At 35.3% G+C, this 25,208-nt stretch overlaps 1 protein-coding gene across 4 annotated transcripts in view; it reads right to left on the bottom strand.

The window, feature by feature from the left end:
* Window positions 1-8,034: 8,034 nt before the first annotated feature.
* VPS13C (vacuolar protein sorting 13 homolog C) overlaps window positions 8,035-25,208 on the bottom strand; it is a 175,101-nt gene continuing 157,927 nt past the window's right edge. For 2 of the 4 annotated variants that reach the window (XM_078079265.1, XM_078079266.1), the window contains 5 exons: window positions 24,895-25,009; window positions 19,720-19,808; window positions 11,793-11,916; window positions 10,354-10,434; window positions 8,035-10,033 (listed from right to left, as the gene is read on the bottom strand). In XM_078079265.1, the coding sequence (XP_077935391.1) occupies window positions 9,932-10,033; window positions 10,354-10,434; window positions 11,793-11,916; window positions 19,720-19,808; window positions 24,895-25,009 (511 nt within the window). In that variant the 3' untranslated portion in view covers window positions 8,035-9,931. Of the gene's footprint in view, window positions 10,034-10,353; window positions 10,435-11,792; window positions 11,917-19,719; window positions 19,809-22,545; window positions 24,168-24,894; window positions 25,010-25,208 lie in introns of those variants that run through there. The other 2 variants (XR_013450452.1, XR_013450451.1) reach the window with 2 other exon arrangements.

The following is a 25,208-nucleotide window of genomic DNA, read 5'->3' as shown; positions in this document are numbered from 1 at the left end:
AATGCACCTCTGAGGATAAAGGAGTCTGAATATGTAAAGCACTGGGGCGCCTGGCTGGTCAGTTGGTTGAATTTGGCTCAGGTCATGATCTCACCCCACGTCGGGCTCCAAGCTCAATGTGGAATCTGCTTGAGATTCTCTCTTCCTGACCTTACCCCTGCTCTCTCTCTCTCTCTCTAAAATAAATCAATAAATCTTTTAAAATAAAGACTGCATAAAGCACTTACAATTGTGCCTGAAACTTATATAGTAAGAATGTTTCATTTACTATCCTTATTATTCTTATTATATTACATATTTCCATATATGTATGGTTCTGTTATTAGTCTATTTTGTTACATATACCTATCTATTTCTCCAAAAATATTACATCATTTTCATTAAAACTACAGGTTATGTAGTAAGCTTTGAAATATGAAAGGAAAAAAAACACACCTTCCACTTGATCTTGTTCCTCAAATTGATTTGACAGTTCTTGGCCTTTCAATTTCCATGTGAATGTTTGGAACAATCTTTCAAGCTCCACAAAAAAAATACTTCATAGAGGGGTGCCTGGGTGGCTCAGATGGTTAAGCATCTGCCTTCAGCTCAGGTCATGATCCCAGGGTCCTGGGATGGAGCACCGCATCGGGCTCCTGGCTCAGCGGGGAGCCTGCTTCTCCCTCTCCCTCTGCCTCTCTCCCTGCTCATGCTCTCTCTCTCTGTGTATCTCTGTGTCTCAAATGAATAAATAAAATCTTTAAAAAAAAAATACTTCATGGAATGTTGATTAGAATTGCATGGGATTTATACATGAGTTTGAACATGATTATTCTTTAATGAGTCTTACCACTCATGAACATTGTATAACTTCCCATCTAAGAAAATTTAAGCTTTATTTCAATACGGTTTTATAATTTTCTCCGTGTCTTGCAAAGTTCTGATAAACTTCTTATGCACCTTTGTTGCTATTTAAAGCAGTATTTTAAAGTTTATCTATTCTTTGTTACCATTACTTTATATTTTATTCCTTCCGAGTTCAACTTCCTTTTTCCTGAAGGTCATCCTTTAGTAATTTTTTAAAAAAAAGATCTGAAAGTGGAAATACTTTTTTCTTTTCTGAAAAGGGTTATTTAACCCATACTCTTCAGTGATAATTTTGCTGATTAAACACAACTCAGCAGACAGTTGGTTTTCTCTCAAAAATGTGTAAATATTCCATTGTCTCCTACATGCTATTATGTTGAGAATTCTGTTGTCAGTCTAATTGTTGATTCTTTGTCACTAATCTGTTTTTTTCTGCTTTTCTCTTTGTGTTTGCACTGCTATCATTTCAAACCAATGTATGTTATGTCTGGATTTATTTTTTTTTTTAAATACTACTCTGGGCTCACTTCGTTTCCTGTATCTATCATATCTTTCATAAATTCTGGAATATATCAACAATTTCTTTATTCTCTCCTTCTAGGACTTGGATTAGAAGTATGTTGGATTTCTCTTTGTATTCTCTATGTCGCTTATTTATATTTTCCATCTCTTGATTTCTACTGTGTTCCAGGATATGTACTGAGTCAATTCTATTTTCCAGTTCACTAATTCTTACCTCAGCTATATTTAATTTACTGTTGTCGTTGTTCATTGACTTTTTATTTCAATGATATTTTCTATCTCTAGAAGATCCACTTAGTTCTTATTCAAATTTGCCTCTTCTGTTTGTATAGTATCTCATTTTAAATACTTTTTAAGTATATCTTACATTTTTTATTGGATATTTCTTAATTTTTTGGCAGTCTAATCCTAGCAGTGACCTACCCTCTTTCTGATTTGGCAAATTAACCCACAGGGCTAACATTTATAATCCTCTATCCAAAGCAAGGTCTCCAACAATATTTCAGGTGATAGGGCTAGCCAGCAGGAGAATCTTTGAGTGGAAGATTGTTTTAGTCTATTTTGGCCTGCTATAACAAAAATTCCATAAATTGGGTGGCTTATAAGCAACAAACATTTCTCACAGTTCTGGAGTCTGGGAAGTCCAAGATGATGATGCTAGATTTGGTGTCTGGTGAGAACCTGTTTCTTCATAGACAAAATGGTGCCTACTCTGTCCTTAAATGGTGGATGGGTATGAGGGCTCTCTCAGGTTGTCTTTTTTTAAAATCGACTCTTTAAAAAAAAAATATTTAAGCAATCTCTACAGCCAACGTGGGGATTGAACTCACAACCCTGAGATCAAGAGTCACATCTTCTTCCAACTGAGCCAGCCAGGCATTTCAGGGTCTCTTTCATAAAGGCATTAATCTCCTTCATGAGGGCCCCATCCTCATAACTTAATCACTTCCTAAAGGCCCCACCCCCTATTCATCACCTTGGGGGTTACAATGTTGACATATGAATTTTGGGGGAACATAAACATTCAGTCCACTGTAGTGATATCTTACAGAGAGCCTAGGTTGGTCTGGTGTGGCATGTTGTGAGCTATGACTCCATCAAATATTGCCTGGATCCTCAGACAACTAAAGGGCACTGCTGAGGGTGTGTCTCTGAGGAGAAAAGCAGGATTCTATCTTCAGAGCAATAGCCTGGCTCCAGACGTGGTCATTCCTCCTCACAGGTCGTGTAAAGGCTCTCTTCTGGCACCAAGTTACCTGCACTCTCCGCCCATCCAGACTGTGCTCACATGCAAGGACCAGCAACAGTATCTCAAACTTCTTCTTTTTCTGTTACAGGCTTTGTGATTTAAAAAAACAAAACAAAACAAAAAACCTTACTGATCATTCAAAATATATATTTAATATCTATGGGGATTTTGTGAGAAAGAGGGAATAAAAACTTTAACACAACTCACACTTCAAAATAACAATTATAAACTTACTGTTTTATCAATAACTAGAATTTGTAACAGTCACAAAAAGGTAGATCTGGTCCAAAGATCTTGTTTTCAAATGAAGAAACTGAGGCTGAGGGAGGCAAAAGGATTTTTGGGGGGGTCTTTTGATTTCTAAATTTATAGTACCACACAAATTCACTCTTGCTTTTAGTAAGAGCCTTTTGGCTAAGATCAAGCATAGTAAGACTGATCAAAGGGATAACTCAACAATTTTTTGTGTAAGTAAGTTATAAGTTGAATAAAGTAGAATAATGGGGACAAGTATTACAACAATGGGGTAATTTTATTTAAGTAGTTAATAGGTTGGGATACTTATTACTAGCAGGAAAGCGGAAGAAAATATGGAATTGTCCAAGTTCCACTCTGCCTTATTTGGTTCCTGCAATGTACTGTATCTGGTTCAGCTCAGTGTCAGCTCAGTGTACCATCTGAGAGGGACATGGGTAAACTGTTTGTTGATGACTTGAAGTTATGTCTAATCAGGGATCGTAGAGAGAAAAAGATGAGAACTTGAAGACTTACATGCTTTATTGAATGAATGGTAGGACATGAGACCAACCCTTAATTCCATTATGTAGTGCTCCCATATATAGGCTTCCATATATAGAAAAAGCCATTCTTACTCTGATGGCCCCAAGTATTTGGGACTGAGTTCAATAGGTGGAAGCCACAGGAAAACAGCTTCATGCTGAATATAAGGACCTTCCAACCAGGGACTATTATAATTCTATGAATTTAAGTACAATTAAAACAAAGGCCTCTGAATGTTTTCTCCCCCAAAAATGATATTAAAATTAATCAATTTGACATAAAAATAAGCACTATTGGTGCTTCTAAAAGAGCTGCATTATAATTCAACACCGAATGAGTCATTAATTTTAGGTAGAACGGGCAATATATTCTTATTCGCCAGTGTAAGTCATGGGTAATCACTCTTTATGGCCCTTACAAAACTGTTTTCAATAGTATCCATTCACCATCTGGATTGTAATAATAGTCATGCAAGATTTCCACTCTATTCATTTGAGGTCAACTCAAAAGAAGCATTTTCTAGATCTCTAAACTTTAACCATAGGAATCTTTAACATGGGCAAGGAACTGTTTCCTGCAATGTATTTGTGGTCAATAATTCCACATGTATTAAAATGTCACAAAGACCTTACAACTATTTCAGAATCTCTCAGAAGTATGACTCTCTTATCTTAAAGAAAAAAAAAAATCTACTACTGACATAACACAGTTACTGATACTCAAATGACTGCAGAGTCTAGGAAATCTTTATTTTAAAAAAATTAAGAATTCTGCTAATCTTCTATTCATGACACACACACCCTTTTTCTTAAACTATTTTTGAAAGTGTAAATCAACCTGAATTGAATGAAATAGGGAAGATTTGATCAGAAGTGTCACAGTAGGTTAAGAATCTTTAACAGCACTCCATAGGGAAGGGAAGTGGGCCCTGTTCAAATGTGGCTTTTTAATTTAAACCATCAATAAGTGCTTGTTTAACTGATTTGCAGCAGAATCCTCTGATGAAGCTAAAATGTTGTAGCTTCCATTCAAATTGCAATCTTCAAACACCTGCTCATTTGTTACATTACTACTCTATCATATGATGTACTGTGCTTTAAAATATCATTTCTTCCTTGGTAAGCCCCTATCTAGTTGTGATAAAGTATGTAACTTGGGCATTTTTCTCTGCTTCTGATATCAGTAGAACTCTCTAATGGCTTGAATATGGCCGAAGACCCTGCATTTGATTCTTTGTTCCAGCTGTACGTTAGAAAAGAGGCAAGTTTTATGTCTTATACCCAAAGTTTTTATTTCCTAATTTTTACACCTCAAAAGTTATCTTTGCTAGTAAACTGCTACAATAATATTAGACCACACATAACAATTCTCTAGGAAAAAATAAATTTAGACAAAGGGCCAGTTTAGATTTTGAATGTTACTATGGGAAATACTTGTGTCACTGTTAGACCTAAAACACAGATGAGGAGAAAATACATAAATAATTTTGGGATAAGGCTGTGAGGTTCTAAAAGAAATCCAAGAAGCTAACATTGGCCATGTTCATTCAAAACTGACCCAAGTATCCTTGTTTCTAGGAAGAGGTGGAGATAAAAAAGGGAGGTTGGTAGGTGTTGGATCCTAATTTTAACTCCTATCTCACCATAAGATCTTGGGTAAATCATCTAGTGTCTTGTTTCTGTTCCATCTGTAAGATTCATTATATAGTATATCAAGGGCGCCTGGGTGGCTCAGTTGGTTAAGCGACTGCCTTCGGCTCAGGTCATGATCCTGGAGTCCCTGGATCGAGTCCCGCATCGGGCTCCCTGCTCAGCAAGGAGCCTGCTTCTCCCTCTGACCCTCCCCCCTCTCATGTGCTCTCTCTCTCTCATTCTCTCTGTCTCAAATAAATAAATAAAATCTTTAAAAAAAAAAAAATAAGATTGTTGGACTTGTTCTGTAAAGGGTCAGATAGTAACTATTTTAGGATATGTCAGCCATATTGCTTCTGTCACAGCTATCCAACTCTGCCACTGTAGAGTGGGAACTACCATAACCAGGACAAATGAATGGGTGTTGTGTTTATTTACAAGAACAGATTTTTTTGGCCCCTGGGTTACAGTATGCCAAATACCAGTATAAAATCTACTTAATGAAGAGAATTTAATAATGGAAATGTACTGTAAAAAGAAATAAAATGATATATAAGAAAGGAAAAAAGATGTATAAAGCTTAAATGATGACAAAGGAGGAAAGTAGTTTGAGAAAAAATGGAATTATAAGATAAACATTTTTTAAAAAGATTTTATTTATTAGAGAGGGAGAGAGATTGCACACAAGTGCGGGGCGGGGGGGGGAGGGGGAGGGGGAGAGGGGCAGAAGGAGAGAAAGAAACCAACTCCCTCATGAGCAGGGAGCCGGACATGGGCTGAAGGCAGACACTTAACTGACTGAGCCACCCAGGCACCCAAGGTAAATGTTTTCTACAAAAACAAACAAATCCAAAGACCAAGATCTGAAATCTATTTTTAATGAAAATTATTTATCATGAAATTTAAACTACCCCTGGGAAACTTTAAGCACTATAGTCAATCTCTGAGGAAACCATTTGGTTCTTCAAGTTAAAAAAAAATACTGAGAGCTGAATCCTCTTTGTGAAGTGTCCACTATTATCCTAGTGGATACCATCAATGCAGAGGATCATGCTAGCTTATTTCATTACTATTCGAATTATTTTCCCACTAGAGGTCAATTCTAAAAACTTTTCATCCACCAGATACTTACTTACTTAATATATAAGGTGGGGCAGAAATCATGACTTTGTTCTAATTTGTATTTTTTTCTCCATAGTTTTCACAAATCTTTATGATGCATCAACCTGTGGTAATATTTCAGTCTCCTGTATGTCGACATCAATTACTCTGAACACTTTATCAGAACAGTTTTCCAGTATAACTGTAAAATGGAACACTGGCGTGGTCCGAAGTAGAAGAAAATCCAGTTGCTCCTCCTGTAGTTTTTTTTCTAAAATTTGGGAAGCAACTTTAATAAATTGATAATTTAAGGGTATACAGATCGACAATCTCTTACCTGAAACCCTTTGACCAGATGTGATTCAGAATACAAAGCTTTTTAAATTGTAGAAAGGCAGAATACGCGTCACACAGCACAGAGCTTCTACACCTCCCAAGACGTCTGGAGCAGTGCCCCATACCTGAATATATTAATTTTGCTACAGCCTAACTCATTTATACCAAAAATAATAAATGCCAAAATTAGCCAAATGTCAGTTCAGATTTTTCTGTCAAATGTGTTTACTTCAAATTTATGAAAAACTTTTTAGTTTTCTGGGCTTTTTTGAATTTTGGTAAGGGATGGTGGGTCTATGTAAAAACAAAACAGAACAAACCCAAAAGGCCTTTCTAAAGCCTTTTTCAGCCCTAAGAGACCCACTATGTTGACTATTTGAATGATGCAGCCTTGTAACTCAAGATACTGTCAAGCGTGAATTCAAGAATAAGCCTAAACTCTTCCACTGTAGGCACAATTACCAAGAGAAATGTGCTCCCCCTCTGCTCCGGTGAGTTGCCCTTTCTTTTCAGAACCAACACATACGCGCAGTGAACCCACTTCCATCAGTACTAGTGGACCTTCTGGCAGTAATTCTCAATCAAAAGGACTTGTGCCTCGAAGAAGATAGTTTTCTCCCCAGTAAAAAGATGGTTCTTGTAGCTCTGGCACTAATTGCATCTCTATATTTTAACCGGCATAGATATTTGTAGAACTCTCCTTTAATTATTTTAAGACCAGAGCATTAATCTTTAGTCCTGGCTGTGTGCCTTAGAAATGCACGTGGAACACTTAAAAATACAGGTAGAGGTAACACCAGATCAACACAGAGGCCTTAAAGCACAAAACAAAACAAAACAAACGAACAAAAAAACCCAAAAAAATAAATAAAACAAAAAACTGAAAAGATAGTGTCCTCCCTCCCTCAAACATAATTCAAAATCATGAAACACATGTAAGTAAATCCATCCTACATCAGATTTTTCGTATGAAACTTTGGTCTACACATCTTCCAATATTTTGTTCGTTCTTATTTCGATGCCCCTGCTTTGCTACAGTCCACATCATGCACCTGTTCTTCTTATTGCATAATACAGTACTGGAAGCGCCTTCAGATTTGTAGTGTGATCTCCCAGTAGAGGGACTGGGGGCAGGGGAGGGGAGAGAAACAGACTTGGTGGAAGCCTCCCAGACTACCATGCAGTCTAAGAAAGGTTCTGCAAGGCCACTGAAGAGTCTTCAAGCCAGTCAGCCATCAGAGGAATTCCTGTCTCCAGGAATGGGCCTGCCCTAGTATCCTTGCCATACACCATCAATGACGGAGAGAAACCATGGAAAGCATAACCCAGTGCAAAAGCAGCCAAGGATTTCAAAGTGTGGGAGCAGGGCCCTTGTCAAAATACATCCCCTTGCACTGGAGACCTCAGTACCCACCAGCAAAGCCTTTCCCTAACTAGCATTTTTTAAGTGCTCCATTACTATTAATTTAAGTCCCCACTATTACAGGATTGGGAAAGGAAAAGGGAAAGACATAGAAAGGAAAGGTAAGTGTTATCTGAATATTTAACACAAACCCACAGTCTTCACACTTGTAAACAATGCATCAAATATTTTATTTCTCTCAGTAGTTCATAAGCAAATAATTAACTCTCAAAGCATTTTTAAAAACACAAAAGACATTATACTTTACCAATGAATTATTTCTGTCCCAGGGGATTAAATCAAATTAAAATGTTACAAACATTTGAAAGTTTATTTTTAAGCCAACTGAGATGATGAATTTATATATTTCTATAAAAATTTTTTAGTTCAATGTTTTGTACATGCCATCAGTACAACATGGTTTCTTAAATATTTAGGACATCGTCAATAGCTGTGATTCCTATGAAATATATAATCAGATATCTCAAATTCCTGCTTAAGTCAGCTTTAAAGACACAAAAAACTAACACATTTGCTATGAAATTCTGTTTATGATACTCCCTGTAATAAGTTGTGATTAACGAATGATACAGAAATTCTGTTTAAGGCTAGAAGTTTTATATATGACATGTTCCTTCACAGAAAAATAAATGATGTTGAAAAGGCAAAGCCCACCATAACTGTATCATAGATCAAATATTTAGGGTATCAGTTATTATATCCTCCTTTTGGAGTCTACAGTAATTATTAACTAGGAAAAATTTAAAAAGTTTTAAGGCTGGTCTTAAAAAACATCAATAAAAATAGTAGAAGCCTGACCACCTATCAACAAAAACAGAGCAAACCAGGTATGTCCACATCTTCATTTCATCATTAATTCAGTGATTTGAAATAAATGTCATGTTAAAATCCATGAGTGAATGTAAAGATTCATTCAAGGTATATACTTCTGAGCATTTTAAAAAAAGCTTTTATAGGCAGCATATCTCTGATCAGCATAAGTGAGATGTGGAAAGGACAAAAATAATGCTGTACTGAACGGATTCTCATAAGTTTGCTCCCTCAAAGGACATGCTTACCAGGTATTTTCCACAGTGTTGTTATATATGCTTTATTTTATTTATATATAAAATAACTAGAGATTTTTCATTCTTCCTAATAAGTATTTAAAATACATTTCTAGGTATGCAATAGGATTAAGTATTAGTTTATGATGCGCTTAAAAATCTTTCAACTTATAAAAAAACAATTTCTAGAAATATAAAAATACTGAGCTTTTCATATTTGAGTCTTGAAAAACATAAAGTACAATATTTCCATGTATCAGCAAGTTATAATTGTGCCACTTAAGTTCCTCTCAAAGGAGCATGTAAATAATTTCAAAAGTTTTATGAAGGCTACATTACAGAGCACAGACCACAGATATTTTCAGATTTGATTTTCCATATGTTTTTATATTCTAATGCAAGGAAGAAAAATAAGCAGCAAAGTAAAACATGTTTTTATTAAAAGGAGAAAAATAACGTTTTCATGAAAAGAAAATAGGAAACATGTCATCTCTCCCTTTAGTGGCTTGTCTTCAGTCAGTTATCTGATTTACCAAAAATATGACCTCAGTTCAGTTATTGAACAAATTACCTTTAAATAAAATATCCAATACCTGTCCAAAGGTTTGTCCAAACCTCCTAAAGAACACTAGTCATTCTAAGCTCTTCTCTTATTCTTCAGCAAAAACTTTAATTAAAAACAGGTCCATTGCCCTTTGCTTCACAACTTTAACATTAATGGAAATTTCACTCTGAGTTTCAAGTGATATTTCTTTGAGGGCCTGACCCATTTAGGTGGCAGCGTCGAAGTGAGTTGCTGACGTACAGATGGTTACAAAATTAGAGTCAAACCTAAAGGGGAAAACATGGAAAATCCAATACTCATGATCCTAGAAAAAAAATTCTAAAATTAAAGGATTGCTTGAAAAATTCTCTTTAGCAAGATAAAGAAGAGTGATTTATAGACAAGACCGATTGGTTGGTTTTTCTCCCAGTAGCAGCCCCCTGGGATCTGTGATTAAAATGGTATTTGGGGCCTGAGAAGTTTCCGTGATGATTGCTTCATCAATTTTTGCTGGTGTCTCATTGACCGTGCGTCATCAATGGCATTATATACTTTCTGTAAAATAAAATATTTACTATGAATGGTAAAGACAAGTACAGGCTCATGTGGAGGAGAAAGGCATGAAAGTAAGAGCTGGATGAAGCCCCCCACACAGGTCCAGCAGTGCAGGACAAGCACACACAGTCTATGCGGGTTGTGCAAAATAAGACCCTTCTGCCCGTAAGCCCACAGTATGTTATTTTAAGCTCACCTATCCATCCAGATAAAACTGGAAAATCTTTTAGGAGAAATAATGAGTATTATTATAACAGATTTTTAAAAAAATCTTGCAGCTCAAAAAACTAAAGGGGCATTCTTTAAAGTAAATTGTTTACCTCTGCTGTGGTGGTGTCCCGCAGGTAGATGTTCCGACAGCCATGACTGGCACTGTCTTTTTTGTGGAACAGACCCTGCTCCTGTTTCAAAAGAAACAAAGACAGAAAAGAAATTATTCTGGGGAAGAAAAAAAACCATATCCTTTAATTGGATGCTTAAATGTCAACTCTATTTTATAAGCTACAGACTAACCAAATACCCATATTCAGGTATGATAAGAACTAAATCATTTTGGTACAAGGATAGTGGTTCCATATGTGAGCTGTTAGAATTTATGAAATTGGATGAGTACATGTCTATCTGGATAAAATAATGGCTTTCTACAGGCTATGATAAAGAGCCTACAGAAACACCACCTGATAACTCACCACATCTGACAAATCAAAAAACCCTTCTTTCATTTCCTTGGCTGATAGATAAAATTCTTATATAATGTAAAACACATTGAGTCAGTTCTCACCACTGATGTGAAAGAAAAGTGATAACTGAATATATATGCAGAGTGACAGAATCTTCTCTGGTTTGAAAACCATGTCTCATATATCAAGGGGCTCTTTCAATTTTGATGTTCTACAATGAGATAAGGCTGAAATGCAAAATGGTATTATTTCACAGTTTCTTTTATTTGTAAACTTCTATGAGAAGAAAACATAAATTAAAGGGTAATAGTACCTGCATCTCTAACTATTAAATTTTATGATAAATGTTTTTCAGATAGTTTCAGTAATAGAGATAATATCATTATTGTTTAGGAGAAAATACATACTCCAGGAATTACCATCCTCAGAATGACAATTTGTAGTTTCTTTTAAAGGGGTGAAAATAAATTTATAATATATCATATATGAGAAAAATGATACATTTCAAAGTAAAGTGGGCCTGAGAACTAAGCAAAGGGTTGGGGTATCATTTCTTCTAATTACCTGCTATGTAATTAAAAGTTCTTCTTTAGAAAATGATGGGAAGGAAGAGTATTATCATATACTTAAATTGTATTAGTATCCTGTAAGTGCCAAATATGATAAAACATGAGTGTTTTAGATATAATATTTATAATAATCTCCTAAAAGCCAAAAAAAGGGAATGTTCCAAAAAGCATCTAAGATTACAGCAAAATATTCCTATGAAGCAAAAAAACAAACAAAAAAACTGTATTTACTAATGCTTTATTCTACCAAAAAAGGAAGCATCAACATCCTAATTTTTTCACTGGACACTCAACACAATCAAGGACTGTAAAAAAAATACAGTACAGAAATAAATTGATTATACATCTTTCCTTATATTTCACCATATTATAGTAACAGTAATATAATCATCGTCATAGTGATGATCCTTCAAACACTCTGTGTAGTTAACACTAAGACAGCCAGAAAGCACTGGTTTCCACTCATTTAACAAAGTCTTGGCTCTAAACATGTGATTCATGTTTTCTTACCTTGACTGAAATTTTTAGCAGGTTTCCATGGACACTGGGAGGAAGTACAAAATCTTCAAATGGACACTGCCAGTCTATGGACATATGGCCGAGGATTTCAACTTCACTTATACACAACACTCGCCTATTTTGCAAAAGGAAACAAAAACACTCAGGTAGTCATAAACATGGTTAATTATTCTAATATTTTGCTCTGCTGGATGCCATAGGCAGTACTTACTCAGTAAACAATATAACCTGGCACTAAAAAAAAAAAATAAGTATGCTTCACATTAAAAAAAAATCTAGGTAACTGTCAAAAAGCAAATACGGCACATACCAACTAACACAGCAGACTTTCAAAAATTCCCCTTCTGCAAATCTTGCAAAATTCAGAAGTGTGTCATTTTTTTTTAACTGACTGTAAAACTGAAATCATCTTTGAAACACATAAGGAACAGGCTGTACTCTCATCTGGGAAGCAATAAAGGCAGAAGCCCCTGAAAATGTTTTACTTGGAAAATTATTAATTGCTCTTTACTGTCAATCATTTATGCCTTCCAGTCAAGAAAGAATGTGTAGGAAATGTCACAAACCTCAAATGTCAGCAAAGATTCACTTTAGGCCTACTAATAAATATCAGGTTTGAACACTTTAACAGTGACGTACTGTATCACAGAGTGAGTATCCCATTTTACTCAATAGCAAAAAAAGATGGAGGAGGAGGAGGAGGAGGAGGAGGGGAAGAAGAAGAAGAAAGAAAAGAAAAATCGTCCTTAAAAAAGGAAAAAGAACCCTTAAAAGACATCCACATTGATTTCCCAGTGTGTGATTCAAATTACTGATATAACCATACTTGATTCTGAAGTTTCTATTACAGAAAGCGTAACTAGAAAAGTAGAGGAACTGTTAATTCTACAAATATCCAGGGTGCTGGAGAAACAAGAAGGTAGGATTTCTGCTTGAGAGGCACTCCTAGGTTAGAAGGGAAATAAACATGTGAATATATCTGACAGCACAGTGAGATGAGTGCAGAAGCAGAATGTGAGAAAAATTCTTCAGCAGCACCAGAAAAAGGGACTGATTATGTGGGTAAAGTATGTGGTATAAGAGCGGACTCTTGAAAGAAAGTTCTCCAGGTGGGAAAGGGCAGAGATAGTCCAGACAAAAGGAACAGAGCATTGACATAATGAGGAGTATAAGGGAAGGTTTATTTGATGAATGTAGAGGTCTGTAGCTGGAATACTAGATCTACACAGAGATGAGAAAATTAGCTTAGTGTCAGATCTTGAAGTTTTTTTGTGGGTATTTTTGTTGTTGTTGTTGTTGTTGCAATTTTAGTAAATTTTGACTTAAATCTATAGGCAATGGGAAATTTCACGATCAAGTTTCCTATTTTAGAGTCATGGCCCTAGGAAGGAGAGGTGGGATAGACAATCAAGGTAGAAAGCTACTAGGATAGTCCAACCAGGAAACAGTGAGAACCTCAGTTAAGGCAGCAGCTGTGACAAGGGGGGAGAGCAAGCTAGATTCTAGATGCTTAGAAGTAGAGCTGAATGAACTTGATGACTGATGGAGGGTGGGGATGGAAATAAACCCCCGGCACTGTATTTCTCAGCAGAGGAACTACCGGAATTTAGGGCTGACTTGGGACTGCTGCGTACAGTAGGAAGTTCAGCATCCCTAGCCCCAGCCTACAAGTGCTGGTATTGCCCTCTCATCTTTGTGACATCCTTCAACACCATGCCATATTCCGAACAGTCTCCAGGAAGCAGATTCCATTCCCTCCGCCTCCTGTTCCAGAAGAGAAAGAATCCCAAGAGCTAAGAGTTACAGATAACTATTACAAATCACTGTGTCAAATGCAAATTCACCATTCCCACTGTCTTTAAATTCTCTCTTCTCTTGACCATGCCAATCATAATATTGTTCTCCTACCACCCTAAATTTCTGTCATTCTCTTCCTCCTGTTCCATGTTTACCATCTTGGTCTTCTATTTGACACACTCTCTCAGGAAAATCTCCAAGATCTCAACTCCAATCCTTATCCGAACTCCAATGACCTACACCTACGTTTATAATCTACATCTGTATCTGTCCCTGACTACTGAGGCACCTCTACTTTGATACCTCAAATCTATGTCTCACTAAATTCAAAAACAAACAAAAACAATCTTTTTCCTTAAATTACTGTAAATACTAATACCAATCCTCTTGGTACTTGAGCCCCAAACCATAAAGTCATCTTGTATTCCCTTCTCTTCCACATTCAATCAGTCGCCAGGCCCTGGTCTCTCAAGGCTGCCCCCTATTATCTGTCTCCATTATTTTAGTGTAGGCCTCACTGCTTCCTATCGGGATAACTGCCACAGTCTGTGTGGCAGACAGACTTCTATGATGGTCCCGAAGATTCCCCATCCTCCGGTATATAGGCCTATATAATCCCCATGACTATGAATACAATGGATTTCTCCCCCAAGGTTAGATTATAAGGCACAGGTGATTTTTTTTAATTTAATTTTTTTATGTTGTTAGTCACCATACATCATTAATTTTTGATGTAGTGATCCATGATTCTATTGTTTTCGTGTAACACCCAGTGCTTCATGCAGTACATGCCCTCCTTAATACCCATCACCAGGCTAACCTATCCCCCCACCCCTCTCCCCTCTAAAACCCTCAGTTTGTTTCTCAGAGTCCATAGTCTCTCATGGTTTGTCTCCCCCTCTGATTCCCCCCCCTTCATTTTTCCCTTCCTTCTCCTAATGTCCTCCATGCTATTCTTTATGTTCCACAAATAAGTGAAACCATATGATAATTGACTTTCTCTGCTTGACTTATTTCACTTAGCATAATCTCCTCCAGTCCCATCCATGTTGATGTAAAAGTTGGGTATTCATCCTTTCTGATGGCTGAGTAATATTCCATTGTATATATGGACCACATCTTCCTTATCCATTCATCTGTTGAAGGGCATCTCGGCTCTTTCCACAGTTTGGCTATTGCAGACATTGCTGCTATGAACATTGGGGTGCATATGGCCCTTCTTTTCACTACATCTGTGTCTTTGGGGTAAATACCCAGTAATGCAATTGCTGGGTCATAGGATAGCTCTGTTTTTAATTTTTTGAGGAACCTCCCCACTGTTTTCCAAAGTGGCTGTACCAACTTGCATTTCCACCAACAGTGTAAGAGGGTTCCCCTTTCTCCACAACCTCTCGTTGGAGGTTTCTTTGTTGTTTCTTGCCTCATCAATTTTTGCCATTCTAACTGGTATAAGATGGTATCTCAATGTGGTTTTGATTTTAATTTCCCTGATGGCTAATGATGATGAACATTTTTTCATGTGTCTGTTAGCCATTTGTATGTCTTCTTCGGAGAAGTGTCTGTTCATGTCTTCTGCCCATATTTTGACTTATTTGTTTTTTGGGTGTTGAGTTCGAGAAGATCTTTACAGATCTTGGAAATCAGTGCTTTGTCTATAGTGTCATTTGCAAATATCTTCTCCCATTCTGTGGGTTGCCTCGTTTTGTTGACTCTTTCCTTTGCTGTGCAGAAGTTTTTTATCTTGATGAAGTCCCGAAAGTTCATTTTTGCTTTTGTTTCACTAGCCTTTGGAGATGTATCTTGAAAGAAGTTGCTGTGGTCGATGTCAAAGAGTTTACTGCCTATGTTCTCTAGGATTTTGATGGATTCCTGTCTCACACTGAGGTCTTTCATCCATTTTGAGTTTATCTTTGTGTATGGTGTTAGAGAATGGTCGAGTTTCGTTCTTCTGTCTATAGCTCTCCAATTTTCCCAGCACCATTTATTGAAGAGACTGTCTTTTTTCCATTGCATATTTTTTCCTGCTTTGTCAAAGATTATTTGACCATAGAATTGAAGGTCCGTATCTGGGCTCTCTATTCTGTTCCATTGGTCTATATGTCTGTTTTTGAAGGTACAGGTGATTTTAAGAAAAAGTTTATCTGCGTGGGCATCACACAACCACAAGGGCCCTTTAAGTCTGGGTTGGAGACTGAGAATCCAGAGTGTGGTTGCTGGGGTGAAGATGCAGAAAGCCATATGGCAAAAATGAGGGTACGTTCCAGATGCTGAGAGCAGGTGCCCAGCTGACAGAGATCCAGGAAACTGGAATATCAGTCTTACAACTGCAAGGAACTGAATTCTGCCAACATTTAAGTGAGCTTAGAAGTGAATTCTTTCCCAGAGCCTTCAGAAAGGAAGTTTACACCTTGATTTCAGCCTGTGAGACCCTGAGCAGAGCGCCCCGCCATGCCATAGCCTACTCCAGAACCAGAGAAACTGTGAGACAGTAAGTCTGTGTTGTTTTAAGCTGCTAATTTTATGTTAATTTTCTGTGCAACAATAGAAAACTAACTGGTCTCTAACTGGTCCCCGACTCCATTGTGATCCTCCTCCAATCCAGCAGCCAAACTGCTGCCAGAAACCTTTCTAAACTGCAAACCTCATCATATTAGTCCTTGTGTATAAGCCTTCAGTGGGAGTGAGAAAAAGAGGGACTTATGTGTGAACTATGTGTACATACATCTATGTGAAAGGCTGCATTAATGAGCAATAAAATGTTTATACTTTTAAAGAAATTAGTAATCTTCCATCACATTAATAAAATCTATACCCTTCAGATGTCATGAGCAGACACCTATAACTTATTTCACCTCCCAATGCTTCCCCACCAACACTCTGTCCAGCCATTTCAAATGATCTTGCCATTCAAAGTGCCATGCTGTTTTATCCCTGTCTGCTATTTACATGTATGAAGACACAGCTCAAGTACCTCTTCCCTAACACCTTACCCCTGACACCTTGGTTCCCACCTTACTGGACCAAGAGATTTTCCTGTCTTCAGAGTCTCTGTATATCACTTTATCTTAGCACCCAGCACACTACGATGTCACTAATAATGTACAGGTCCCCCTTTAGATGAGGAGGGAACAGAAGATACCACTTTTATCTGTGTCCCTATTTCTGTCAGACATTGATAGTGCAATGGTTGGAATGTTTATATCTTCCCCCAAATCATACATTGAATCCCAACGCCGATGTGATGGTATTAGAGGTGGAGCCTTTGGGGGTGATTAGATCATGAGGTTGGAGCCCTCAGGAATGGGAACAGTGCCCTTATAAAAGACGGCTGAGAACACTCCCTCACCACTTTTGCCATGTGAGGACAGAGCAAGAAGATGGCCGTCTATGAACCGGGAAGTGAGCCCTCACCAGACACAGAATCTGCTGGCACACTGATCTTGGACTTCCCAGCCTCCAGAACTGTGTGAAATAAATGTTTGCTGTCTAAGCTGCCTGTCTATAGAATTGTTGTTATAGCAGCCCATACAGACTAACACAGATGGTTAAAAAAAATGTCTATTCAGAGAACAATTTCCTAATGAAGATTACTAAAATAAAATACTAAGCAGGAGTTAGGACCAACTAGGGGAGATATGGCCAAATAAATTTGGGTCATGAGAACTCATATTTTCTTTCTAAAAACTGATAAGAAAAAAAAATTCAGACCAAATTTTGGATGAATTTCAATATGGAAAAATTAAAAGCTCTATATATATTGGAAAACTCAAAAAGTAATCATAATATTAATAATACGTTGGGTAAAAAGGGCTAATATTAATTTATAAAATGTTACTTAAATTCAGTAAGAAGAAGACCAACATAATAAAAAATGAACAAAGGATATGAAAAAGCAATTCACGGAACAGAAAATATACATCGACGATGAATGTATAAAATGCTCATATTCATTAGCAATCAAATAAATGCTAATTAAAACAAAGAACTATTTTCTGCCCATTAAGTTGACAAAAACAAAAAAGTTTAAATGATAACAGTAGTCTTAGCAAAACTCACAGGATAAAGGGCATTCTCTTACACTGTTAGTTGTATGTAAAAAAAAATCAATACAATTGTTCTGATAAAACAAGTTGGCAATATATAAAAGGGTCTCAAAAATCCTCAGTTTCTAAATCAGCAATCTCACTGATAAGAACTCATCCTAAGGAAATAATTATAGAAAAAAAGACATAGCTGCAAAGACGTGTTTATAATATTGGGAAGAAAACACTGAGTATCAAATAGGAAGGTACCATCTCTGAATAAGTTAGAGTATATCCATAAATACAATAGTACAGTCATTAAAAAACCATGTTGTCTAAAAACATCTAATGGTCTGGGAAGATGATCATAATACATTGTTTGGTGAAAAACCTAGGTTAGTTAAATATATATAATGTATTTTTTGTAGTTTTTACAAAATACATATACTGCAGCTGGCTGAAGAAATACATAGTTTTTACAAAATACATATATAGCCGACTGGCGGGATTGCTGGTAAAGGCTATTTTTAGGGGTTATCATAATTTATGATTCAAATGAGGACATTTTTAAGAATGAAAGGGGTGGCTACTAATAATTTCACTGGGACAAAAAGTGCAAACCAGCTCTGTCCTAGACAAACCACAATGTATGGTTACTTTATTTTCATCCTTTAAATTATTGTCTTTATCAGGGGTGGGCAAACTACAGCCTGTGAGCCAAATCCAGCCCATGGCCTGCGTTAGTAAATAAGATCTTATGGGAACACAGCCATCCCCCATTCATTTACATATTGCCCATGAGTGTTTTCCCACCACAAGGACAGAGCTGAATAGTTGGAAAACACAGTATGGCCGTCGAAGCCTAAATATTTACAATCTGGCCCTTTAAAGAAATTTTGTTGACTCCTGATCTGTATTATCTACAATGCAAATAAGCATAAGTCTAGCAATGAGTCATTTTTTTAAACACCAAAAAGCTCTGTAAGTGATTAGATTTAAAATTACCATGATTTTTCATTTTACTTGAAGAAAAACCAGATATATAATGTGTACAGTAATATTCCCACAAAATACCTAAATCAAACAAGTTCTAAAGTATTAAGTACTACCAGAAACAACCCCCCACCAAAAAACCCCTAATTGATTTCCATTACCTAGTGTTGAATTATATAAAAGGTATACAATTTTAAAATGAATTAACACACTGTCATTGCAGCTAAGTACAACATATAATACAAATAAACATTGTTTTTGGCCTAATCTAATGGATAAAATACAAAATTATGGGGATAAAAAATAAATGATTACTTGTCCAATCAGTAAAAAACACTTTTTAGATTGTTTTGTGAATATTTTTACTTAATGGACAAATCATATGACTGGTTGGTTAACTCCTTGAAAAAGCTCATGGTTTAAATCAGAATCCTGTCATTGTAGTTTTCCTTTTTCTTCTTCCCATCCAAATATATTTCAGTGCAGTAGTAAGGAATCTAACACAGATTTTTGCCTACTGTAAGTACTCTTAGTCCTATGAAATACATAACTTAGAAGGTTTTGAAAATTATTAACATATAATAGTCATTTTGAAATAAGTGATATAGGAAAAATCTCAGGAAAATAAACTTAGTAGTTTAAGTTCTTTTATTTGGAAAAATTATCTACCACTCCCAAAACACTTAGAAAAAAATTAGAAAAACACACAGAAGTAATACCATCCTTAAAAAAGGTAGGCTAATCATCTAAAATAAAACCTAGTAAGAAAAAGTGATTCATGAATTCAGTCTCTATAGCTGGATTTACAATTCACATGTAACCGTATGACTACTACACATACAAAGTCCATTCTAGACTCCACTCAGTAGCTGTGTAACTGGGATAACACCCTAAGTCATACTAAGTATCAGTTTCGGCATCTCCAAAACGAGAGGGTTGGAACGGATAACCTTAAAGGACCCATCTAGATTGTATTTTTGTGATTTAATGACAATGAACATTTTATAATTTAAGTGTAGTTCTCCAAATCCTCTGCCATTTTAGTTTTCAAAATTCTTATCATCTATGTAGTTTGCATTTGAAAAAATGTCACTTGAAGTTAATACCTATTTGTAACCATAAGGATTGTCTTCTTGCTTCCAGAAATAGCACAGTGGTATCGATAAGTCTCTCCTTCTAACTTTTTGATATGATTCTGAAAAGAAAACAAGACTCAAGATTTGCACAGTACAAGCATCCAAATAGTATTTCCAATACTATATATTAGTTAATTATAGTAACAGTGCTAGTTAGGGAAAAAATTATTAGAAACAAAGGCACAATATTGGCATGTGAAGCTAGAAAAATATTCACAGCATGTTTATAAATTAACTTCCACTGTGCCTTAAACGACAAATCTGTATTAAATGCTTACTAAGTGATATTCTGATAAAATATATCTCATTCTGTGATAACTGAGAGGTTTAAAAATATCTAGCAGAAATAATCACACATTTTCATTAATGGAATATGAACATACGCTAATATAGTATGACATTAACATTACAGGGGTTCTTAATCTCGGGTCCATGGAAGGACTCTGGGAGGTCTATGAACCACCTAAAATAGCACATAACATTTTGAAAATGTGGTTCTGCAACTTTTTTCAGAGGATGGTTCATATTTTTCATCAGATTTTTTAAGTGGTCTGTGATCCTTCTCAGAGGTTAAGAACCACTGATTTACACAGAGATAGATATACACATAATAAAATTCCAAGATAACTGATATTTAGTGTTTTTGAGTATTTGGTCTTATAGATTAAACATGCATGAAAAGTACATGTATGTAACAAATTATATTCTTGATAGAAAAGAAAATATAATGTCAATATTAACACAAACATGAAGAATTTCTAAGATTTCAAATAGCTGGCACAATTTATTGCTAAAGACAATAAACAAGCATAAGTAATTCAAGTATAAATAGTAGCACATTAAAATACATTTATTTTCATTTCAACCATCTCCAAACTATTGTGATTTGAATTAGCACACATTAAAAAATGAAGTTATTTTTTATAATCAGTGCTAATGAAATATTATTGACATTATAATGCATGATTAAAGATCAGATGATATAATGTATATGAAACTACAGAACAAAAACATACCTAATAAATAAGACTGTGACATTTATAACCCAGAATACAACACCAATATTATTAAAAGGATAACATTATCAATAATAATCACAAGCAGAGAAAACACATTTGTTGTTATTTTAATGCTTACATACACATTTTTTCAAAAATCCTCAGTTCAGTCATTCCTTGACAATTATGAAAAGCCAGGAACACAGAAGATGAATCCCCAAAGAAGTGGGATCTCATCTTCAGAATGAGTCTCAGAAACAAGTGGGATTTAAAGTCACTTGTTTCACATCTTGCCTGTGTGAATTAGCTAAAATCTTTTAACATTTATACCTTAAGTTCTTTAATAAAGAGAAAATGGGAAATGAATAGAACAATTCAGTACATTTATTTTCAGCTTTGAAATTTAAATGTTAAAATATTTAGATCTGAGATGCAATGTGAAAGAAATACTACCCACTCTCCATCTTGTACGCATTTTCATTAGTTATCAGGCTGTTGTGCTTTGAACCACTGAAAGCTTTTAAAGTATAATTTATCATCACACTACACTATAGAAATTGTTTTCAGCATGACTAAAATCCACTACACTCTGAGATCAGATTAAGATATTCAGTCACTGATGGCAGCAGGAAACTAGATTAGCTGAGAAAATACTCACTCTCCCTTCCCAAAATGCATCTTGAAGAATTTACAATATTTTAGCAAAAGCATTCAATATTTTCAAGTAAATTCTAAGGAAATAACACATGAAAAAGCAATATGTATAATGATGTTTATCACAGAATTATTACTATTAGTAAAATAACAGAAGCATCTTCAATGCCAACAACTTGGAATGGTCAAATACACACTGTAAGGTTACTTCAAGAGACGGTAATCCAAGAATTAAGAATGAAGCATTTCTATGAACATGGAAAAATATAATTAAAATAAAAAAGCAACAAACACCATTTTAAATATTATATAGTCCTAAGTATGTGAACCAAAAGAATATTAAATAAAAACTGGCTATATATGTGTGTGTGTGTGTGTGTGTGTGCATGCATATATATATGCATGTGTAAACAGTAATTATCTTAGGAGAATAAAGGATAAGCAGGAAAGCATATCCTATGAAAACAAAGTATATGATTTAGTAACTTTCAAAGCTGAGTAAAGAATACAGAGCAATACTCAAGGGAAAAAGAAAATGGGGTAAATGAAAAGATTCCCAAATAAATTATTTAGAATGTACCCATGTTATAGTAAGGGCTGGGAGGACAGAGTTTTACACTATAGTGCTCTTTACTATTTACACATTTTGTTATACTTGGTCCCTTAAGGACTGAAGTCTTATTTCTTTTGTATATCCAGCACAGTTTAGATAATCAATAAATACTTCATACCAAAGTGATTACAGCAAGATAGGCAAGGAATGAAATAACCTGAATTTAACTATCCATGCCTATCCTTGTCACCCATGGAAAAAAATTACCACGTCCTCTCATTAATGTACAACCATTCTATTTCTTCCAGTAACTATAAATATATTAAAGTTTAAAAGGCTGTCTGATATCACAACAAAAACTAATAAATCAGACAAGATATATTTAGCTAAAATAATAAAAAGTTACTTGAATTTTGTGCTTATAGACATGCAATTGTAAAAAGGGAAATCACAAGGTTAATAACATAAAGAGCTAAACAAACAAAAAGTAAACCATAAGAAAAAAATTTAAACAAGTTATACAATTTCCCAAAAGTCAAGTCTCATTAAAATTTCAATATATCCAGGAAAATTAAAAATCATTACTTTTACCTAAGAAGGAAGGCTAATTATTAGTGATGATTTAAGACAGCATCTTGAATTAGTTATGTGCTTGGTTCTCAGAGAAACTGTACATGCGGTGACATTTTTGCCAACCCTCAATTATCTAGGCACAAGAAAAGTTTGTCAGCTATGGTTTCGGCTGATCTTTGGCTGTCATTCTTTCTTCTTTAAAGTGCTTGTTTTAAATAAGAAGCATTCAACTTACTCTTTTGGTAACTGCAGTTTAAACAGTATATAGTCCCAACTGAACAGTTACATGTCAGCAGTTTCACTCTCTTTAAATGGACGGCACATTAAGTATAAGTGTATACTTTGGTTTCAATTTTGGGGAGAAGAATGAAGGCTGCCAGATAAGATGCTGCTAAATCAAATCAAACATCTCTATCATTTATAATAAGGAGAGAAATCAAAACACAATTTATTTTCAGAACTAACTACAAGGGTACTAATTTCAAAATAATAGTTTAGAATTATTTTTGTTCTAAGATAACAAATCCTCTTTAAGAACTTAAAAGCAAAAATGATTGGTTTTTAAAAATACAGATATCTATACAAAATAAAGATATTTATAAATTCAGGGGACACTTAAATAATTTGCCAAATTATATGTTCAACTTCTATTTATGTTAATTCAAAATACTAATTGTGAAATAAGCATAACAAACAAGGAGATTCAAGTTTTCAAAAGCAAAAATGCTAAAGGCTGAGAATGTATATAACATAAAATGATTGCCATTTGACTAGCAAGAGTACTGAGAGGTAAAAAAAAGAAAAAAGAGATTAAGGAAAATCTCAAAATTCATGTCTCAACTCTTATTTGAGGTCTAAGAACGGATCAACAGCAACTTATATTTCAATTATTAAAACATATGCCCCAGGGGCGCCTGGGTGGCTCAGTCGGTTAAGCAGCTGCCTTCGGCTCAGGTCATGATCCCAGGGTCCTGGGATCGAGTCCCACATAGGGCTCCCTGCTCAGCAGAGAGCCTGCTTCTCCCTCTCCCTCTGCCTGCTGCTCACCCTGCTTGTGCTCTATCTCTCTCTCTGTGCCAAATAAATAAATAAATCTTTTTAAAAAATAAATAAATAAAACATATGCCCCAGTTAACAGCCCCATAATTTGAGTCAATCTTGGGTGAAGGGTGAAACATAGTTATGTAATTCCACCATCAGGACTCACAAATGTAAAGAACACATAATAGACTGGACATGAGAATTGTCCTTATTTTTCGGCTTTACCTGAAAATACATGAATACCATAAGAAAAGATAAAATTTTCCAAATGATAGTAAAATTGTCTGCTTCTGGACACAAGAAAGTCTTTCACCAACTAAAAAAAGAGGAGAGTTAATTTCCTACACCCTTTAATCTTTTATACTGATCCCTTATTCCCGTGCAGTATTACCAGGAATACCACCATCTTTGTGTGTAGTCAAACCACTACAATAAAAAGTTGAGAGAGAGGGGAGAGTTGTAAAGAAAACTTCACTGAAATGAACACTCAATCTAAATAAATCAAAGACAGTCAATTAATAACACAGTTTGTTTTGATTTTTAAGGATGAAATCAAGTAGTAGTATAGGAAACATTTACTCCTGTATTTCCGGTTCTTGCTGTGTAGGCAGAAAAAGAAAGAAAATAAAGTTAGAAGCATGCAGAAAGATAAAATGTAATCACATACAATAAAAACCAAAGGCTAAGAACAATAAAGAGTCGTATTATTTTGAAGTCAAAGTAGGAAAATATTAATAAATTTTTGGGGAGACGGGATTCCAGTCAAGGGAGAAAAGCAATTTACGTATGTATAGATTATTTAAATGTAGTAAAGTTAAAACTAAAATAAAAGCCAAAAAAATGCACCTTAAAATATTTTTAAGGTTTAAAAAGACTGTAATTGTGCATAATCTTTTTTTTCTCTCCTCCAGCTTCTGTTTACCTGAATAAATCTAGATTTACAGAGTTATCCAAATAAATTAATTTGGCTGGGAGCAAAGGAAGCAGTGGAATTCCTATAATTGGCTATAAAGTAGGAGACCAAAGTTAACTGTTAACTAAATGAGCTACCACACCAACAGTAATAAGGCCTATGACTTCTTTTAACATTATCTTTTCTGCACAAAAAAGGCTTTGTTCCTGTGCAGAAAAAAATTACCATTCTCATTTAACACATTATGCAAAAATAAAAGATAGATAATAAATTTTACTCTACAAATGACGTTCCCTGTGTAATCCTTAAAGAAGTTCATGAATCAGGAACTTTAAGAACCACCCATGAAATCCTCATCCTAGAAATCTTTAATATTAAATTCTACCCGTGACCATGAAGAAGAGAATTTATACCTCAAATAAATCATAGCCCTCGGATTCCTGTCTTTCATATGGGCGAATGATGCCGTCCTCGTGGATGAAACGAGGGGGACGGAGCCTGGACACTTCCTCGGTTGATTCTGCTGCTCTGTATAAGGCAGCAGAGTAAATATAAAAAAATACATAAGAATCTTTCAAAATAATACATACAAATATATGTGTGGATTAAATACTGTACTACATTCCATATTATATCAATATTTGATAAAAACAGAGTAATTTTAAATAATGTGCCTATTATAATGCGCCAAGTATTAAAACAAAGTCTATTGGACTCCAAGTTCCCC

The sequence above is a fragment of the Halichoerus grypus genome, chromosome 8 (assembly GCF_964656455.1).
Source record: "Halichoerus grypus chromosome 8, mHalGry1.hap1.1, whole genome shotgun sequence".
Taxonomy (NCBI): Eukaryota; Metazoa; Chordata; class Mammalia; order Carnivora; family Phocidae; genus Halichoerus; species Halichoerus grypus.
The sequence above is the reverse complement of the archived record's forward strand: the minus strand, read 5'-3'. Positions and strand labels throughout refer to the sequence as shown.